The sequence below is a fragment of the Mytilus galloprovincialis genome, chromosome 9 (genome assembly GCF_965363235.1).
Source record: "Mytilus galloprovincialis chromosome 9, xbMytGall1.hap1.1, whole genome shotgun sequence".
Taxonomy (NCBI): Eukaryota; Metazoa; Mollusca; class Bivalvia; order Mytilida; family Mytilidae; genus Mytilus; species Mytilus galloprovincialis.
The window spans coordinates 64,999,353-65,021,517 of record NC_134846.1 but is presented as its reverse complement, the minus strand read 5'-3'; the positions used below and the strand labels follow the sequence as shown (position 1 = coordinate 65,021,517).

Below are 22,165 nucleotides of genomic sequence, written 5' to 3'. Positions count from 1 at the left end.
AAATACATGAAACAATTTCTAAATTTACAATATCCTTTCTCTCTGATGACTCACTCATTATCTTTGAGAAAATATACTGTATTTGTTGTTTTCCTTCTCTTATATAGTTTTAGTTTATTGTCATGTATTGTAATTTCAAATAGTCCAATGAAAAAAATCACCACAATTATTTGTACACTTTAATTTAAACTGTAATTGGACTGCTCCTCGGGGCGTCTTGATTGACATATAAAAATTGTTGTTGTTGTTGTTGATGACATCTACATAGAACAGTGTTCTAGGATTCCCATTTCCTGTCGACCGTGGCAAGTTGATTTAGGTCAAGGGAAAGTGAAAAATTTAAATCTTTATTGTCCGTGGGCAAGTTAAATTAAATTACAGAAACTTCATATTCATGCAGATCAAACGGTTAATGAAACAATTGTAATTCTTTTATTTCAATAAAATCAGGAGGAAATATGGATATACTGTTCCCCGATCAGAGTCTCAAAGCAAGTTTGTTTTTGTTGGTGTAAACCATGCTGGGGTTTTAAAGTCTAGGGGAGAAAAACATGTGCACGTTTTATGATCACACTCATAAATATGCTAAGCAAGAGAAATCTTTAATTTAAAGCGTCTATCTGATCTAGATGTAAAAAAAAATATAACTGGAATGCAAAACGGTTTAAAATCCGGATTTCAAATTGTTGATTTTCTGCTTAAACTGTTATCACTTTTTTGTGTCAATACATTTGAATTACTGATGTTATGTCATAAATAGACATGTTTCAAACTAAAATAATATATTTCAAACTAGTATAAATATATTCCATCAAATGTTTTGTATATCTAGATGAACATGACATTGAATTATCACAAGCTAGTTTAATAGACACTAATTAATTTCAAAGGAAATAACAGAGCTCATAATTTTAAATTGAACAACATGAACACACATGCAATAAAAGGAATAACAAAATTATGAATTTGTTTTGAAATAGTATAACATTAAGGGAAAGTTCATTAAACTTGTGGGAAAGTGAACTTTTGACACCAACTAGTTGCAAATGCATAAAAATCCTAGAACACTGATAGAAGAAATATCTCATTCTAAAGGAGTAGGTTCAGTAAGACCCCTTTTTGGCCCCAAAATAGATCAGTTTTACAAAATTGTGAAAATGTAATCTTTTAGTTATTTATTGGAAAGAAGAATGCTTATGCTACATAAATATGGGCTGTTTTTGACAATATAATGCACATATATTGGGAACTAGCATCATAAAGTCATGCTAAATTACTGAAATCTTCACAATTTCAGAATTTTAGTTCAATTTAAGACAGTTTCCGTCTTAAATGAAAGTGGCCACACTTGTGTTCATTCATAATGTTGAGATGCAAGTTGTATTTGATGATAATACATAACATATATAAAGGTTGAGGATGAACACGGATGCAGCCACTTTCATTTTTGACAAAATCCAACTGAAAAATGACGTTTTTTGGCATATTTGATAGATTTTTCATATTCAAGCTTAAATTGGAGCGTTTGTAATGATTAAATCAGTTAAAATCTTTCACATAAACTAATTGAATCAATTGAAATAGACACTTCAGTGATTAAAAAGTGTCCAAAATCTTTCGTTAGATGAACCTGAAATTTGAGGCCAAAATCGGTCCTTACCGGACCTACTCCTTCAATCTGTCATTTTGAGATTTACAAGTTTTCTATTAGTTGTCTTGCATAAAAGAAAGCATGTAATCAAGAAAAAATGTAAGTCTGTATCAAAATTTGTATACAAGAAAATTATAATCTCAATTTATTGTACTATAAACAAAAACTTGACTATATTACAGTTATCTGAAATGAGTGATATGGTAGACAGTATAGCTGAGGATAGAGAATGGATAGAGACTGTCAGTCCAACTGTATCACCTCACAAGTTGGAACGGTCACTTTCAACATCACTTAGTCCAAGACGACTAGATTTAAAATCTCCCATGGAAGAGAAAAGTCCAGTCAAAATACCTCCCAAAGAAGAAGACATGGAACTATCATCTTCATCTAGTAGTGAAGAAGAGAGTGATCATGATGACATAAAGATAAATCCACCAGTAATAAAACTGGGTCCTCCACCAAAACGAAGGGTAGGTGTAATACTATTAGTTGTATGCAGATTTCAAAACTTATTTGCATAGAAAATGTTAGTACAGAACAAACAAGATATTTTTAAGGATAATAGGAGGAAGTATCAATGTTATTAAACAGTCATGTTTGTCAGTATTTTGATAAATACTTTTCCATTTCAACTTCATTTGTACAATTTGTATTATATGGTTGCATAATATTTTGAAGTACAAAAGAATAAGGGAACGAACAGTATTTAAAATGAACCATTCATTTTCTTCCTGATATTTAACAAATACAATTTTGGTATGTTCTTGACAAAAATGTGAACAGAAATATATATCCATGACATATTTAGATATAAGTAAAATACAAAGAAAACCACACACATACATACAATAATTAACCATTGATGTTTAGGCCAAATAAAAAAGTATGTGTGGTTCCAGTTACATCTGAAAAAAAGTTAGGGTAGGTAGGTAGGGATTTTTTTTTTATTTTATGGTTTTTTTGTCGAGCCTGCAACTTTTGTTGCAGAAAGCTCGACATAGGGATAGTGATCCGGCGGCGGCTACGGCGGCGGCGTTAGCTAACTTTTTAAAAGCTTTATATTTTAGAGGGTGGAAGACCTGGATGCTTCATACTTTGTATATAGATGCCTCATGTTACGAAGTTTCCGTCAGTCACATGTCAAATGTCCTTGACCTCATTTTTATGGTTCAGTGACCACTTGAAAAAAAAGTTCAGATTTTTTGTAATGTTGAATTCTCTCTTATCATAAGTAATAGGATAATTATATTTGGTATATGCGTACCTTGCAAGGTCCTCATGCCCGTCAGACAGTTTTCACTTGACCTCGACCTCATTTCATGGATCAGTGAACAAGGTTAAGTTTTGGTGGTCAAGTCCATATCTCAGATACTATAAGCAATAGGTCTAGTATATTCGGTGTATGGAAGGACTGTAAGGTGTACATGTCCAACTGGCAGGTGTCATCTGACCTTGACCTCATTTTCATGGTTCAGTGGTTATAGTTAAGTTTTTGTGTTTTGGTCTGTTTTTCTCATACTTTATGCAATAGATCTACTATATTTGTTGTATGGAATGATTGTAAGATGTACATGTCTAGCGGGCAGATGTCATCTGACCTTGAGCTCATTTTCATGGTTGAGTGGTCAAAGTTAAGTTTTTGAGTTTTGGTCTTTTTATCTAATACTATATGCCATAGGTCAACTATATTTGGTGTATGGAAATATTTTATGATCTATATGTCAGTCCCGCAGGTTTTATTTGACCTCGTCCTCATTTTCACGGTTCATTGCTCAGTGTTAAGTTTTTGTGTTTTGGTCTATTTTTCTTAAACTATAAGTAATAGGTCAACTATATTTGTTGTATGGAAGCATTGTTAGCTGTACATGTCTGCCTGGCATGGTTCATCTGACCTTGACCTCATTTTCATGGTTCATTGGTCTTTGTTTAGTTATCTTGGTTAATGCTAAGTTTATGTGACAGTTTTTAATAAAGTTTTATACTTAGGACTATCAACATAATATCAATAATTAGTAAAGAAGGCGAGACATTTCAGCGTGTGCACTCTTGTTTTACATTGAGTCTATGGGAGCAACATTCTGACTTTAACAGTGCTTAATGAAAAATGACAATAAAATCTTTAGGGTAGTCTATTTTTAAGCTGAAAAAGTAGGGACGGTAGGGTTACTGAAACCACACATATATTTTTATATAGATAAAGTCCAATAATGCAATTCAGACAGTTTTGGTTTCAGGGTTAATATATGTCGCCTATACCGTGTGGTGCATTATCAGATTCATCACTCAACATTTCCCTGTTTACCACTCACTTACATATTTTTACACTATTAAGATGCTTCACTTGCAGCGGGGGTATCATCAGTGAGCAGTAGCTTGCAGTTTCACTTGTTTGTTTTATTCCTACAATTCGCTATGATTCAAACACACAAGTCTTTGGATACCGAGATCTGAAAAGAAGAATGTAATTTTTTCATGTTTCTCAGTCATCTCAATATGATTTCCGCATTCCCCCTTCTTTTTCTTTTATAAAATTTCAACTTGAAGAATTGATAATTAGATGTTATTGATATTGACTATATTGTATACTTCTTTACATCATTAGCCTGGTCGACCAAGAAAAAGGAAAGCAGAATCAGAAGAAGATGAGATAGATGTTAAAAAGATGAGAGAAGACAATGAAGGTATTGATAATATTTGGTTCAGTTGGTTATATCTCTTCTATTAGTATGGTAATATTCATTTCATAGTCGGATCTAACTATTTTGTGAATTGTTTGGCATATTCTCATTTGAGATGAGAACAGAGTTGTGTTCATGTATGCTTCCTTAAAATCATTACATGATGTAAAGATCAACAACATCATCTGAAGCATCTTTCCTGACATAAACAACAAACTTTTCTAACACAAACAACAAACTTAAATATTAAGGGTACTTTGGAATTTGCTTGTCATAATTATTCCTTATGAAGTTCAAAATTTATCTTGTCCAGCACCCATCTTGTCAGTATCCTTATATGATAAAGATGTTCCAGTCTGTATATAAACATTGTCTAGGCGGAGGCATTTTACCCACCAAGATGTACATTTTCGAGAAGCAATTCTTTGGTAATATGTTTTGACTAGGATTTTAGCAATGGACAAAAGCTATAGAGTTTGTAAGGCATTCTAAATGCATATGAATGTTACATTTGAGAACTAAAGAAAAACAAAGGATATCGGGTATCCATCCATGACACACAATCAGTATATATGCACACGAAAAAAAGGAAAGGAATAACACTTTTATTTCTGTTCTTCATCTCATAGCATTTATAAGATACAGACTAGTACAAGGAATGTTCATATTCATAATCATATCTAATTTAGATGGTCTTGTCCTGTTTTACATGTAATAATTTCCACTTACTGTTAAAAAATCCATCATTGTCTTTTATACAAATTATTCACACACATTCATTGTTTAGTGATTTGTTTAAATTTTGTTATTTGAATTCTTGGATTACTTATTCAATATTTCAGGATAAGCTATATAGATTTAAAGAAAACATTTTGAATGAACAACTGGTTTATTTTTATTTTCAGAATCAGACAATGAGGAAAAAATAGATGATAAAGAAAATCTTGAAAACTTTGTTGAGAGTAAAAGTTCTAGTCAACAGTCCACTGAAGAACCAATGAAAAGGAAACGAGGTTGGCCAAAAGGTGTACCAAGAGGTTCTCCTTTTGTAAGGAAACCTGGACCTAAAGGTAGACCTAAGGTTAGTATAAAACGTCTTATCATTTTGATGTTATTTTCACAGTTTAAAGTTAAATGAATTGAAGTTTTGTTGGTTATGGATATTGATTAACAAAAATATTAGAGTTATACAAGACATTAAGAGCTGGTTCAGTAAACTTACATTGAGGCATTGATTTATTATGAATTTGTTGTAAAAGGAATTAGCATTTGTTGTTCCAATTGCAGAAAGTAGTTTTAGTACATCTTCCCATTTGTTTGCATCATATTTTGATGTAGCATGATTTTTTAAAGATAAACAATTTTGTTCTTATTTTGGAAAGTATATAAATGATCTTAAATAAGACCATGATTGGAGTATTAAATAACAAAATGGTTCAAATCAAATAAGGGTGTTTAGAGAAATATTATGAACTGTAGTAATTTACAAAGAATAACTGGTGATATCATTGTTCTTTGGCTGAGTAGGAATTGCCATGTCCATGTTGTATATATAATTGAACAGCTTAACATGCATTTACAAATCAAATAAAGAAGTCTGATTGGTAACTTTTGAAGTAAAAAAAAAATAATGATATAGGAGCTTCTCATAATTTTACTCTGGATAAAGAAAATATGGCATTATTTTTTTCTTTACTAGTATAAAAGGATTGTTAAGCTCATGGAGATTTCATAGTTTTTGAAATTATAATTTATAGCATATCTATTTAGGATTAATTGTACTGTTTCACCAAAAATAAAAGAAGGTAATTTTTGTTCGGTTAATTTTTTTTGTGTTCATTGTGTATCGTTCAAACATATGTACAATGTTCAGGTTTTATTTGACTCAAAGTAACTTCCAAGTTGTTTCATGAAATGATGTAATGTGGTTTATTCAATCATTATATTTGATAAAAATATATTATTTATAATAAGCTTTCTGCAAATAACAGCTGATGATGTTCTGTCGTTGTTATATTTTCACCACCTATTTACAAGCAACTTGGATGTAAAAAGATTCCAGTTACTGGCACAATATTTATATTCGTTCATGTTGAATTTAAACAATGCATGGATTTTCTTCTTAGTGGTTAAATCAGCTGCGTAAGAAGAAACAAAAAAACAATTCAGTTGTTAATATGCAAATGCAAAAATTTAGTAAGTTATTTAAAAAAAAAAAAAAAAGAACATATGGTCTAATGAGTAGAAGGTTGAAAAAGCCAAAAAGAAAAACAGTAATGTTAAGCACACGTAAAAATTCTCTAGACTAAAAGATTAATGTCTTTCTTCCATATACAGGGAATGTATTTCAGTACTTATTTCTTACTCGTACATTATTCTTGAACACAACAATAAAACACTTAATGTTATGTATAACAGTACCCCAGATAAGAATTAATGAATTTTTCATTTGTGTCACTTACAATTGGCCGTTAAAAAATAATGACAAATTGGTAAATAATCCATGTTTTCATTAATTTAGAAAGAAAACCTCAGTACTTGTTGATAATTAAATTTTTAAGGCACTTTTGTTAATACAAGATCTGTAGTATGGCATTAGATATTTTAACTCCTACTTTTTTATTTGTTAGTGTTTTATAATGTGTATCCTTATATGTCTGACTTTTTTGTAAATTTATTTTAACAGACTCAACGCAAGGATTTCATGGAGACCAGTGTAACAAAAGTAAAAGAAAATAAATGTGAAAAACAGAAGAAAGAGTTCGATGATGATTCAGATAATGAATCCATTGAAACAAAAAGAAGTGAAAACTTTGATTCTCTGGCAGAAACAAAAGAGAAAGACGTGAAAATAGAGGAGGATATTTGTGTAAATAATTCTAATAATAGTGCTAAATTATTAACTGACAAAATCAGTGAAACTGAGGCTGCTACTAAAAATGTTGAATTAGAAATGGAAGAAAGTAAAGATTCTTCTAAATGTGATGATATAGTAGAGGACAAAAGTAGTGATATTGAGGAATGTGACAGTGCTAATGTAAGTCGTGAGGCTGAGGATGCTGTACAGGCATTACAAGTGGCTGAACAGGGGGATAGTGAGGAGGGGAAAGGCAATAGTCCTGATAGTTGTGAACATGAACGTGAACATTTAACACCAGAGTTATCAGTGTCTGGTCCAAGTCCAGCCTCACAACCATGTGTTACAGACTGCATATCTGATACAAATAGTGACGTCCCTGCACCATTAACGCCTCAAGTGCCAACTCCACCTCCTTCACAGGAAAATCTGTCTCCAAATATCAAATCTGTGTCAAATACTGACTCACCAATTAAAACATCACCTTCCAAAAGTGACATTATGAAAGAAAGTGATAACAATGATAAGTCTAAGTTACATCATGATGAAGAGGAAGACAGTACATCTGATGATGACATTCCAAGTGATGATAATTATCAAGATGACTTTAATGACTCTCCTCCTGGTGCTCCAGCACCTGTTACAGCACTCCTATCGCCACCACCACAGCCAGTAGTGGTGCAGCAATCACCCATTCAGATGTCACCTGTACAGCAATCCCCTGTTCACCAATCACCAATTCAGCCATCGCCTGTACAGCAATCTCCCATTCAACAATCGCCTATCCAGCATTCACCTTTACAGCCATCCCCCATACAACATTCACCTATTCAACAATCACCAATGCAACCGTCACCAATGCAACCATCACCAATGAAACATTCACCTGTTGTACATAAACAACCCGGCAGTGCTAAATCTTTCCATGAAACATTTCCTGAGGACCTTCCTAGTAACTTTGATCAATTAAGTAATAGTTCGACGAGCAATTTACAAAGTGATTCCTTGCCACAACAGCAGGAAAAGTTTAAAACACGACCAACTCAGAATCAAAATAATTGCAGTAATTTTCCTCCACAAGTGTTTCCACAGAATTCATCTATGGGTCAAATGACCAATACAAACATAGGAAGCACAGGATTTGGAAATGAAATGGATGTTTCACAACTTCAAGGATTGGAATCCCCTGCTTCAATTGGTAGTAACCATGGTAATGAAATGCCAAATTCTAACAATTCTGCAGAAAATGTACCTCCGTCTATTCTTAGTTTTATGGACTGTGCTGAAGCTCAATCACACAGAACATACAGTAATGCATGTATAAATAATCACAATAGTGGACGTTACATGGACATGGTATCTTCATCCTATCCAGTTAGTAGTTGTGGTTCATTCATATCTCCTGTACCTAGTGGTGCAAACATTGTACAAAACTTTTGTCCTCCTCCTGTTAGTACTTACGCCCTCCAGCAACAGCAGCAGCAGCAGCAACAACAAAATTCAACACACAGACTTTCACATAGTAATTCACAGTGTCGTGTTCAACAGCCACCATCTGTAAGTCGACAGAATAGTGGCCCTGGACCATATCCACCTCAGAACATTAGTTGTGATCTAGCAAAACTGCAGCAATTAACAAATGGAATTCCAGATCTCATGCCTAACAATACCATGACTCCTCCCCCAAATCTTACACCACCTCCTACTCATAACATGACTCCACCTCCTATGATGCGAGGCATGACAACACCTCCTGTTCCAAACCAGCAAAATTCATCAGGACTTGTTGGACCATATAAACAATATCAACAACAACCGACACAAAGGCAGCGTTCTTCTTCTGTGCGAAAAAGTCCAAATGTGACCGTTAATCCTAATATGACATTTACACCTAATGTGACAATTCGTCCAGGATCTAATATGATCACGGGTTATAATAATTTATTGGACAGTTATCGTATGAGGCAGCCTATGATAAACCCAGGGTATATAAATCATGGGTTTCCACTTAATCAGTTGGGTCAGACTCCACCAATGCAAATGCAAATGTTAAATATGAATATGAACATGAACATGAATATGAACCCAGCACAACAACATTTTCCTCAACACATGCAACCTTCTCAGTCGAACAATATGTATGCATACAGTTACATTAACGGAAGCCTACCACCATCTCTGAACAATATGAATGGGATGATGAGGAGGTAATGTTGGTTGTATGACTTAAATTATTTCATTTTTAATATTTGTGTATAATTTGTTAAATTTTCGAGGACCACGGTGATGTGTTTCAAGTTATGCATTCATTGTACATAGATAATCACCAACATGTTCAGGTCAGGTTATAATGTGATCTGTGTGTGAGAGAAAGTACAAGTTGTATGCAAGTTATATTTATTTATTAAGTTGTATATTATATTTGTGTCTTTTTTATGTAAAAGAACAAAATTTTCCCTTGATGGGAATTTGGCAAAGAACAGTATTAGTATATGTTATTCTTAATTTCTTATCTGATATTCTACTAATACACATTTTGAAAGCCTTTGCATCTTGTATACCTTCATACACTAATGAATTTTTAACATGTGAATTTTTACCAGTACTTAAGAAACATTTTTGAGAAATGGATTTTTGATTCAAGTCACAAAAAACTCACTCTACATTTCGATGTAATTAAAACAAACTTTATGAACAGTATTGGACTATTGGACTATTAGTTATTGAAAAATTTAATGTCACTATCTGTATTTATAACAGCTTTATTTAAGATTTTTAAGTATTTTGATATAATAATATCTTTAGTTACTTACCAGGGTTCAAAAACTGGTTTGTTAAAAACAAAGGGCATATATTCTTGACACTCTCCAATATAATGAGGGTTTCCAAAAAGAATTAAAGCAAAGAAGTGGGTTGGTTGATCGTCTTATTTGGAATTTAAAACTAAGGTTAAAAATTGAAATTGATGTTACACACTCATTATATCTCATCCTTTAATTATTCTTTTTTCTTAGTCTTAGAGATTTCATATAATAGTAAGTGATGGCACCATCTTTGTTCATGTGTATTGGCTATCTTGATTTAAATTAACTTCTCAATTCTGCCCTAGGGAGATACACTTTGTAAACAACCAACAGATTAAATAAACAACTTCCCATTACTTACAAAAAAGATTGAAGAAAGTCAGGCATACAATTTGAGTTACATACCTCTGATCATTTTATTATAATAGTTTCTTCTGTTGTCATTTGTGAAATGATTGGTTTGCCTCAGACTCGAGAATATAAAATTTAAAGTATTTTGTCATATGACATATGTATGGAAAGAAATAATTTTGAAGTACTTACATTTGTAGGGCACAAGTTTACCTTTATTTTTTTTATTCATTGAAATCCAAAATTTGAATATCCGAATGATAGGTAATATTTTATTGACATGAAAGTCTGACATCACATGAATTTGGCTCTCCCCAATCTACACACATTCAAATATGAAAATAATTTCACAGTTTAAAGTTTTGTTAAATTAATTGAGAACACAGAAGTATACACAGAACAAGTGTAATTTACTATTTTGAACCTCTAAAATATATGGCAGAAGTAGTTAATACCTTAAAAAAAATTTGTGAAACATTGTGTCTTAACACTTGTTTTGTCATTGTTACAAATAAATATCCATGACACTTAGGAAAATATACATACTGGTAGCCTAAAATAATAATTATATGCAAGTTAATATCTCCCTTGAAATAGTTGATTCACTCCCTTAAAAATAAAAAAATAAAAGGGAAAATAAGATGTTTCATTTTGTTTGTTCTATCCTCTGGTCTAACATTTGATCTGTAAGGGAGGCATATTCCCGGTGTAATTTCAGGTTTACAAATGTGCCTTATCAATTGATATTTGACTTTGTGGCATTTTACCATTTACTGTTGTTTTTCTTTGATTTCTACAGTAACTAAAGTTATTATATTAAATGATTTATTACAGATACAAAAATATGTTGAACAAACATTTTTTTATATGTGGATGCATTTTAACTCTGTTTCTTACTATCTCTAATGTTGTACATGGATTGAGGAGTGTGTCATGTGACTGTTGTGATGCAATGTGATATTTAACTTGTATGTGGGAGAGAGAGCCGTCACAAAACTGTTACCATGTTATATTTTTGTTAGATTGTAAATAGTATCACGTGGACTGTGCATTTAAAACAATAAATTATGATTTTTCTCCTCAGATTTGGATTAATTTTTAATATGAAGTGTACTTGAAAAACTGTGTCTCACATCTATTCTACATTATAAAGAAAAACACAAGTAAAACCTAAAGACAATCCTGTTGCATTTTCCTCAGCACCACCATTTGAAGTTAGAATTTCTTGATACTTAGAACCAAGCTCCGCTAATCTACTTTCTGTTTCTGTTCATTTGATGACAGCAAAGGTTTAACCCTTTCCTCCATAGTGACGCCTTTTGACGCCACCCCCTTTACTCCATAATGACACCTTTTGACGCCTGTGTAGTACATCTGTTGAAAAGCTTTGACTACAAAGTGTCTGCAGTAGACTTAATAAAATTTGTATCCAATATGAAAAGGAATATCATAGGAATATCTGACTTAATTTATTTGATGAAATATTTGTTTTTCGCAATGCATTAATACTTTAAAGCATATTTTCAGGATTTTTTTTTGAAAAATCCTATGCGAATCAAGTATGCAAAAAAAAAAATCAATGGAGGAAAGGGTTAATTAATTTTTTTTCAAACACCTACATGTACAAATCAAAGCTTCAAAATACTTGGTACCAAACGATGAATGGCTTGTGAGTTGTATCTCAAGAATGTTATGCACACATAAAAGATATTCTCAGCAACTACCAAAAAATTCATGACACCAATCCTTAATGATATTAAATATGCAGTTGTATTGGCATTGGCACATTTAATTACCATGGAGATCATTTGTGCTAGACCCTTCAGTCATGGTCTATTGACTTTGAAAATTTGTTTAGTTTACATGTTAGGTCAGTTCATGGTGAATCACTAGTGATAGATCAATGATATTTGGTATGCAGTTGTATAAGCATTGGCAAACTCATTTCCATGATGATTATTTGGCCCTACCCCCTCAGTCATGGTCTATTGAATTTGAATCTTTTGCTTTGATTACATGTACGTGTATTAGTTTGTGATTAGATCAGTTTGTGGGTAACCACTAGTGATGGGTCAATGATATTTGTTATGCAGTTGTATATGCATTGACATTTCTCATTTGCATGGAGATTATTTATTCCTGCCCCCTTAGTCATGGTCTATTGACTTTAAAACTTAAGCATTGTATTAGTATGTGATTAGGTCAGTTTAAGATGAATCACTAGTGTTAGGTCCATGATATTTGGTATGCAAATGTATTGGCATTTGTAAGATTTATTTCCATGAATATTATTTAACCCAACACCTTCATTATGGTTCATTGACTGAAACTTTTAAATAGTTACAAGTTAATGTTTGTGTTCAGGTTTGTTTTAAAAGAACAAACTAATAAGATTTCAGAGGTATTTGGTATGCAGTTGTATTAGCATTAAAACTTTTCATTTCCATGGTGATTGTTTAGCCCTGTACCTTCAGTCGTATTTCATTGACTTGGAATATTTGCATAACTTTACATATTAAAGTATTGCTATTTTAATTTCAACAATTGCATTATCAAAATTACAAATTGGGAAGACATATCTATGTGTTAATAGTTTGTTGGTGGTGTTTTTTTACCAGTTCTAAAGTTATGCCTCTTTATAAATGGAAAAATTGCTTTGCAGCTGGATACGACCACAGAGGTCCAACCCTGAACAGTTGGGGCAAAAACGAATACAGGTCTAAATTTGGATTGTAATTTAATATTTGACACACAATAAGTTTCTGACAATAACTGTAGCCAAAGAATTAAGAATTTGGTTATAGGATTAGAAGTTATATACATTTTTGTCGAGCCTTCGACTTTAGTCGAAAAAGCGAGACTAAGCGAACCTACATTCCGTCGGCGGCGGCGTCCACAAATATTCACTCTGTGGTTAAAGTTTTTGAAATTTTAATAACTTTCTTAAGCTATACTGAATTTCTACTAAACTTAGACAGAAGCTTGTTTATGATCATAAGAAAGTATCCAGAAGTAAGTTTTGTTAAAATAAAATTCCATTTTTTCCGTATTTTACTTATAAATGGACTTAGTTTTTCTGCGAGGAAACATTACATTCACTCTGTGGTTAAAGTTTTTAAAATTTTAATAACTTTCATAACCTATCCTTGATTTGTACCAAACTTGGACAGAAGATTGTTTATGATCATAAGATAGTGTCAAGAAGAAAATTTTGTAAAAATAAATTTCCACTTTTCCGTATTTTACTTATAAATGGACTTAGTTTTTTTGCCAGAAACAAAACATTCACTCTGTGGTTTAAGTTTTAAAATTTTTTATAATGTTCTTAAACTATCCTGGATTTCTACCAAACTTAGACAATTTTAAGCTTGTTTCTGATCATAAGATATTATTCAGAAGTAAATTTTGTAAAAAAAATAATCACTTTTTCCATATTTTACTTATAAATGGACTTAGTTTTTCTTCCAGTTAACATTACATACAGTCTGCAGTTAAAGTTTATAAAACATTTATTAGATTCATAAACTATCCTGGATTTTTTACCAAACTTGGAAGCTTCTTTCAATCAAAAGACAGTATCGAGAGGGAAATTTTTATTGATGTCTTCCTCATTTTTGTTGAATTTGCGATTAACAGCAAAAGTAGGCGAGACACTGGGTTATGTGGAACTCTTACAAATTTTTTTTTGCTTTTGTGCAAAACACTATGCTGTTGCAAATTTCATATATGGATACCTCAGTTGAGGTTTTTGTCTAGCCAGCGATGTAAATTGTATAATGCAAAACAAAGGGATTACAACCAGGCAACAGCAGTGTAAACTATTGGTGAAAGGCTTTATATTTCAGAGTAGAAGTCCTGAAGGCTTCATACCTTCTATACAAATATCTCATGTGTCTGTTGACCTTGACCTCATTTTTATGGTTTCATTGGAAGATTTTTGTTAATGGATGACGTCAGTCAGCAGGTGCCAAGTAATGGGAAAATTTCACTTGGTTCTTTGGGACTTTTCACTTATACACTTCATTGAACATTTAAATGCATGGCTCACCATAATCAATGGAAATTGGTATCCTAGAAATAATAGTGAATCTACAGTAATCAAGTATTATAATATATCACTTGTTTTTCTATTTTTTATGGCAGGTCCTTTTTGATAAGGCTAAAAAGTGCAGTTAAAATTGGTATTTTATTTAAACATCATAATACATATAAAACAATATACTTGGATAACAAATAACTCTATTTCTAATATCAAATTGTCAATAATGCTGACAAGGAGGCTATTTAAAAAGCCCTCAAACACAACAACAAATCACCCAATGATTTCTGAATATAAACAACTCCCAGGGAATAACTAGAGGAATACTGGAATATAATCATATCTAAACTAGCTCTTGAATTATGCTCAAAAGCTACCTAAAGCATAGTATGAACACAGTTGAAGTTAGTTTTTATAAGACCAACATGATCAATGATTTTGTGACACTATAATAATATGAAACAGGATGCAACATTGTCAGGATAGTATAAAACCATTAGAAGATCCATCAAAAGTAGTAAGACATTTATACTTCAGACATCATAGATATGGTATACAATCATTTCAACATGGCAAATAAAACATAATACAGGCAACAATATGGCAAATAAAACATAACATTGGCAACAACATGGCAAATATACACAACATAGTCAATGCAAAATCATCACAACAATTTTGATAAACATACATGTACCAATTTTTATCTATGACACTAAGAACAAATCAAAGTTTGTAAGAGCTGAAGGGTAAAGATTACTTAAATTTATCAGTGAAAAGTAAAATTGAATATCTATTGTATAAAATCATTGGTTGTAGTTGATTGAACTACAATTATGGACAAAGGAAGATAACTCTTATTTTTAACGATAACTAGCAAAAATTATGAAATTTTCTTGACATGTATATTATCATTTTGGGACTTGAATACTGAGCATATATTTCATTGATACATTTTTGGATGGTCATGGATAGGATGTATAGAATGTTATGATCAATGCACTATATTTCGTGTTACTCAAAAGAAGGGATAAACCTTGAAAGATTTAGATATCAAGTCAGTATCATAGAATTTTGATTGCAATTCATGCAATCTTTACCAAAAACCCATAATTTTAAAAGTAATACTGACAAAAAAATAAATTCCATTAATCAGTAACATACAGAAAAATCTTTTTCATTTTATTTTTCAAAAACTTGCTGCAGATGCTATCATTTATCTAACTGCTTGTCCATCAAATTGTATGAAGGTTTGACTAAATTATTAAAAGAAAACACTTATTGTCTTATATTTTTTTAACCTCAGACTCTATCTTATCAACATTGTACTAGTTTAGATATAGCCAGTAATAATGTGACATCCATAGTTCACCAAGAATTTTTACATTAGTTTTTAGTTTTAAAGGCACTTTATTCTTAATGTTCAAATGCCTTTGTCACTAACCATATATAATTTACAATATCTGCCCATTTATATCAGTCAAATAATGAAAATATCATAATATCATAAAATACAACCGTTTAAACATTGTAAATATACATTCTAATACATTGTTCATAGGATATATAAATACATAAACATTGAATAACATGGAAGTCAAATAATCCATGGCATTAAATAGAAATATTTTGATTAGCATCTTTATAAAAACCTGTGTTTGTTATGACACTAATAAAACTAGAATTTGTAGGTAACAAATGCTCATTCTAAAAAATAAATGTGAAAACTTGTCAAAAGTTTCTATTTTGATTATTCTTTTTATAAAAGACAAAAGCAACCTAATTTGAAATAATTTCAAGTGAAGCATTTATTGTTTTGATTTTTTTTTTTTTGGGGGGGGGGGGGGAGATATTTTTTTTATTTTACTTTATACTCTATATTGTAAGCTTTGAACACTTTGATAAAAAAAAGAACATTTCTTTTTCTTTTGAAAGTTTTGTTTTTGTTGAAAGTATTGAAACAAGAAATTTCTCTTTTTACCCCAAACATGCAAAATTCAAATTGAAATATCTCAAAAAGCAAGTAAAAGAACATATATTTGTCTTTGCAATTTTTGAGTGCATATCCAATTTGAGTCAAATTTGAAGAAAAATCATTGTAGCATATGCCCTTATTATAAAAAAGAAAAAACATAGAATCTATATATTTATTTAGTTTGATCAAAAGGCACTAATGGTGTAAATAAATGTTATACATATATTATGTAGATTTGATGCTTTCAACAGCAGCCATGATATCTTTCAGATCAGCATGATCACCAAATTCTTTCTCATGATATTGGAATAATATTCCTTGCTCTCCTGGTCCGATCACATATACACCTTCAAAAACATAAAACATCTTGAAATACTGTACACTTGAATCTGTCTTGAAAAAATTAAAACCGATGCAAAACTATATGTACACAGATACAGATACTAAGTGGCAGCTTCAAACGCATTTGTTGGCAATTCAAGTTTCAGATAAAATTATTTATGCAAAGAAAGATAACTCTAATTCACTAACCTACCGCAACTTTTTTTTCTCATAATGATATTGCTTTAGAAATCTTCATTTTACATATCCCCAGTGTATATGCATATTGCAACTCCTATAACTGTTCCAAATGAAATATTTAGAGTAAAAACCATATCTTTTAAATCTTAAAATTTCCACAAACATTGACATCATAAATAAGACTCTACAGTAAACATTTTTTAAGTCATAAACAAGGCAATATACAGTCAGTGACTGAATATCACAAATGAATTTACAGTCAATGCAATTTGAAGCTGAAGTATATTAACTAGTATATTAGATTGTACTTCAAAGTTTAACATATCAATTACCTCCTAGAAGTCTTCCTTCACCTATCATGTTACCAGGAATACTTTTCTTTTTTACACGATAGATGTTTTTCATGACACCAAATCTAAGAAGACTAAACAATGATGTCCACCTCTCTTTTGGTCCATAAAACTTTTTCTACAATAAAAAGATTTCACATTTCAACATTTAAGATATAATACTATTGTATAGCAATATAATATTTCCAACAGAAAGTAACCAAAAGTTAGCGTGCAATAAATTCTATTATTGCACTAGTGCAATAAATCTTCCAAATTCATGACGTCATCAATGACAAAATATTAGTTTAAACCAATTTTTACTTTCAAATATTATATTGCTATACAATAAAAGGGTTATTGCATGAATATTGGGGAATATTGTCCCTCGTAGAACATATATTGCACTCGCAAGCTCGTGCAATATAAAATTCTACTCGGGACAATATTCCCCAATATTCATGCAATAACCCTATATTATCGAAGTTGTCCTTTGAAATATGGATAGGTAAATTATGTAATTGTTGCAAATAAAGTTTATTGAGAACTAGCTACAGAATTTAGGAATACTCCATTTACAAATACTAAGGGAACTTAGCATCGTAACTACTAAAAAGTGTGCATTTACATTAATACCGTAATATGACATAGATGAATACAAAGCAGAATCAGTTTTGACCTCTTATTGAATAGAATGTCCCTGAATTCAAATCATTTTAAGTCACCCCCATCACATCTTCGCTAGCCAAGGGTTACGATCCACTCCCACTCTCTTCACCCTTGGCGGATTGAGATAATATTTCGGAGACATAAGGTAAGGATTTTTATTGGTTGCAGTAGAAACTCGCTGCATCCAATAAAAAAGCGCCTATAACATGATCACGTGTAAATGTAGAAAGTGTTTGTAAACAATTGCCACGTGTTTATTGTGCAACAAGCCTTTACATCACTAAACATACGACTATATTTAGTGACAACTTGAATGTTTTTAATCAACTAATAGAAGTTCCTGTGTATGTTTCATGCACAAATACGTGAATGTTGACGTATATTTTCGTTTCCGGCTTTACCAAGTGTGTAGAATCTAGACGCTACCGTGTTTTTACCTCCAAATTGAAGAATGCAAGTGCTACCATTGGTCAAGAATAATGTATTCGGAATGGGCGTGACTTTAATCTTCAGATAGATGGCGCAACATTGATATCACAAATGTTGGCTCAATCTGCCAAGGGTGAAGAGAGCTGGAGTGGATCGTAACCCTTGGCTAGCGAAGATGCCCCCATCAATGTTAAATATATATCAAGTAATACAATGTGATGATGATAGTCTTTTGGTATTCATTACTTAACAATAAAAAGTAAAATACCTAACAGACAATGTCAAACTGAAGACATTTAAAGAATTGAGAATAGGAAATGTGTCTAGATACAACCGAACCAAAAACGCAGAAAACAGCCCAAGGCCACCAATGGGTCTTCAACACAGCAAGAAAATCCCATACCCAGAGGCAGGAAAGTTTGCATTTAATGTCTTACAGAAAGAAATCTCAAATATTTCTTAAAGGACTGTCTCAGGTTTTTTTTTTAAATTGAAAATAAAGAAAAAAAATACCTCCAAATCTAGATAAACATGTCCTTTAAAAAATGGTTTGAACTCATCAACTCCCAGTGTCTCATGAACTACAGCATGTAGCTGGACTCGATGGGCTTCAAGTTCAGGTAGCAGAGAGGACAGTCCAATGGCTTCCTGAAATAAAACAAGAATAATATGTCTACATGCAATAAAATAACAAACTTGTTTAAATTATGATACAGGAGACAATGCTGTTTTTCTTTTTTTATGTTTTCTTCATCTTTTTATACCTCATTCTTTAATGTAATATACTGAAAGCTTAAGGAGAATATTTTGTAGTCATGTCAAATTCTTCATGGATTATAGAAAAAAAATTTTCATTTTCCAGTTTCTGCAATTTGGCAAATAGAAACTAAGACAAAAGCCATCTTGATTTGACACACACTGACACATTTATCTTTGGAATATCCTTTAGTTTTTACCTCTGTTCTATACAATTATTTAATTTCATTCTTAACTCTAAATGTTTTGCATGCAAACTTTCAACTGTTAGATTTACAATCAAAGCAAATAAAAGCTATCTTATAGTCCATGTCAAGGACTGTTTCCATTACAAAAGCTGTATAAAACTGTGATAGTATTATAAACTACCTCTCTGCACAAAGATCATCCTGGTCTTCTGACTGCCATTAATACCACACCATTATCATTCCATAGATCTGATGCCTGTAACATACACAGCTTTGTATTAACATAACTCAGTCTGGTCAATAAATCAAAAATTCTAAGAATATAGCTAACATAGATGGTTTTGTATAAACATAGCTCAGACAGAAGCGATAGATTGTATACCATATGCCTTATCAATTATGCTTTAGTTTATGTATATTATGGGCATCATAAGCTTTCAACAAGAGGATCCTAAATAGTACAGAATTTCTTTGACTTTTGACTTCAAATAGGTCATTAGATAAGTTCAACAGGTTTAATCTACCATTTTCTACTTATTAAGGAAATGCCTGCACAAAGTCAGAAATATGACAATTGTTTTCCATTGGTTTGATGTTTTGAGCTTCTGATTTTGACATTTGGTAAGTGACTTTCTGATTTGAATTTTCCGTGGAGTTGGTTATTTATGTTATTTTACTATTTAGAGAGGTTTTTTTTTTTATATCAATTGGTGTCAAATACTTCAGTATTTCAGCATGACATTTTTCCATCATGGTCCTTATGTTACACTTTTATCTGATATCATTACATAACATCCCCTTGTTCATCTAACTGTTTGCGAATGCCATGTAATACATAATGCACTTACTGAAAAATTGTTTTTTGTCTGATCAATTGTCTGCAGTTTGGCAGTCTGTAAATACTGAAGAGTAGCTTTCTCAGTAGCCATGAAGAATTTAGTAGGTAGATTTATAAGGATAGCAGCTCCGGCAGTTATTCCTGCTATACTTAACAATGCTTTAGATATTGACATCACCCTATAAATGAAAAGAATTTTGAAAGTTTCTCCTATAATTGTGTTATTGTCTTCCTTTCATTGCATAGAACCTTGAAAGTATAGGATCAACTAATCAACAAGCAATAATGGTTTTTTATTCCAGTCGTTTATAATTCTTTTTAAAAAATTCCTAGTAACAACAAATAATTTAATTTTGGATGTAACGCGTCTTCTAATTGGCTGACGTTATTTTGTTATGAGCCCATAGACATTATTTAGTCATGTGACCGTGACGTCATCAACGTTTTTTCATGGTTTTCTACGGTTTAAAATGGAATTTAGAATTAAATTATAAGAAATGACTGTAATATTTTTTCTGTCTATTCGAAATAACATAAACCAGATGCTCCCCAGGGCGCAGCTTTATACGACCGCAGAGGTTGAACCCTGAACGGTTGGGGCAAGTATAGACACAACATTCAAGCTGGATTCAGCTCTAAATTTGGATTGTGATTAAATAGTTGACACAGCATAGGTTTCTGACACAGAATGAATGTGGTCTAATGAACTTAAAATACTTTTTTTTCCTTTGAGCAATTCACTATGCTGTTGAATATTAATCCTCTCAAAAAAATGTTTGAAGAAATTTTCTTTTCATTTATGAAATCTGAAATGAGAAAAATTTAACCCCCCCCCCCCCCCCCCATTTTTTTTTCACATCCCCCTTTCCCTTTTTCCAAAACTGATCTCAATTCAAATTTCTAATGGAGTTTGCAACAATAACTACTCATTTAAATACATCATAAAATATTAAAATGTAACAAAAGGTGCTTGTTATCACTGAATGGTAAAGATTGTTTGAATTTATCAGTTGGTAGTAAAAGTGAATATACATTGTATATTGTATAAAACAATGATTTAAGTTGATTCAACTACTATTCTGGACAAAGAAAGATAACTCCAATCAATTGAAAATTTCTTGCTATTGCACAATATTGTGCAATTAGATATTTCTTGCTATTGCGCAATACTGTGCAATTGAAAATATTTGCTATTGCACCATACTGTGCAATTGAAGATTTCTTGCTATTACACAATACTGTGCAATTGAAAATTTCTTGCTATTGCACAATACTGTGCAATTGAAGATTTCTTGTTATTGCTGAATACTGTGCAATTGAAAATTTCTTGCTATTGCACAATACTTAATATAATAATTTTGGATCCTGATTTGAACCAACTTGAAAACTGGGCCCATAATCAAAAATCTAAGTACATGTTTAGATTCAGCATATCAAAAAAGCTCAAGAATTCAATTTTTGTTAAAATCAAACTTAGTTTAATTTTGGACCCTTTGGACTTTAATGTAGACCAATTTGAAAACGGGACTAAAAATTAAGAATCTACATACACAGTAAGATTTGGCATATCAAAGAACCCCAATTATTCAATTTTTGATGAAATCAAACAAAGTTTAATTTGGACCCGATTTGGACCAACTTGAAAACTGGGTCAATAATCAAAAATCTAAGTACATTTTTAGATTCAGCATATCAAAGAACCCCAAGGATTCAATTTTTGTCAAAATCAAACTAAGTTTAATTTTGGACCCTTTGGACCTTAATGTAGACCAATTTGAAAACGGGACCAAAAATTAAGAATCTACATACACAGTTAGATTTGGCATATCAAAGAACCCCAATTATTCAATTTTTGATGAAATCAAACTAAGTTCAATGTTGGACCCTTTGGGCCCCTTATTCCTAAACTGTTGGGACCAAAACTCCCAAAATCAAACCCAACCTTCCTTTAGTGGTCATAAACCTTGTGTTTAAATTTCATAGATTTCTATTTACTTACACTAAAGTTATGGTGCGAAAACCAAGAATAATGCTTACTTGGGCCCCTTTTTGGCCCCTAATTCCTAAACTGTTCAG

The 22,165-nt window shown here is 31.6% G+C and overlaps 2 protein-coding genes across 10 annotated transcripts in view; one reads left to right on the top strand and one right to left on the bottom strand.

Annotated features, from left to right (window-relative positions):
• The window catches only part of LOC143045649 (uncharacterized), a 39,456-nt gene extending 28,029 nt beyond the window's left edge, over nucleotides 1-11,427 (top strand). For all 5 annotated transcript variants that reach the window (XM_076218288.1, XM_076218292.1, XM_076218291.1 and 2 more), the window contains exons 17-20: nucleotides 1,834-2,124; nucleotides 4,257-4,335; nucleotides 5,238-5,413; nucleotides 7,019-11,427. In XM_076218288.1, coding sequence (XP_076074403.1) covers nucleotides 1,834-2,124; nucleotides 4,257-4,335; nucleotides 5,238-5,413; nucleotides 7,019-9,400 — 2,928 coding nt within the window. In that variant the 3' untranslated portion in view covers nucleotides 9,401-11,427. The remainder of the gene's footprint in view (nucleotides 1-1,833; nucleotides 2,125-4,256; nucleotides 4,336-5,237; nucleotides 5,414-7,018) is intronic.
• Nucleotides 11,428-14,511: 3,084 nt separating this feature from the next.
• The window catches only part of LOC143045647 (peroxiredoxin-like 2A), a 29,835-nt gene continuing 22,181 nt past the window's right edge, over nucleotides 14,512-22,165 (bottom strand). For all 5 annotated transcript variants that reach the window (XM_076218282.1, XM_076218286.1, XM_076218283.1 and 2 more), the window contains exons 2-6: nucleotides 20,100-20,268; nucleotides 19,433-19,507; nucleotides 18,821-18,955; nucleotides 17,213-17,348; nucleotides 14,512-16,705 (exon numbers count right to left, since the gene is read on the bottom strand). In XM_076218282.1, coding sequence (XP_076074397.1) covers nucleotides 16,584-16,705; nucleotides 17,213-17,348; nucleotides 18,821-18,955; nucleotides 19,433-19,507; nucleotides 20,100-20,268 — 637 coding nt within the window. In that variant the 3' untranslated portion in view covers nucleotides 14,512-16,583. The remainder of the gene's footprint in view (nucleotides 16,706-17,212; nucleotides 17,349-18,820; nucleotides 18,956-19,432; nucleotides 19,508-20,099; nucleotides 20,269-22,165) is intronic.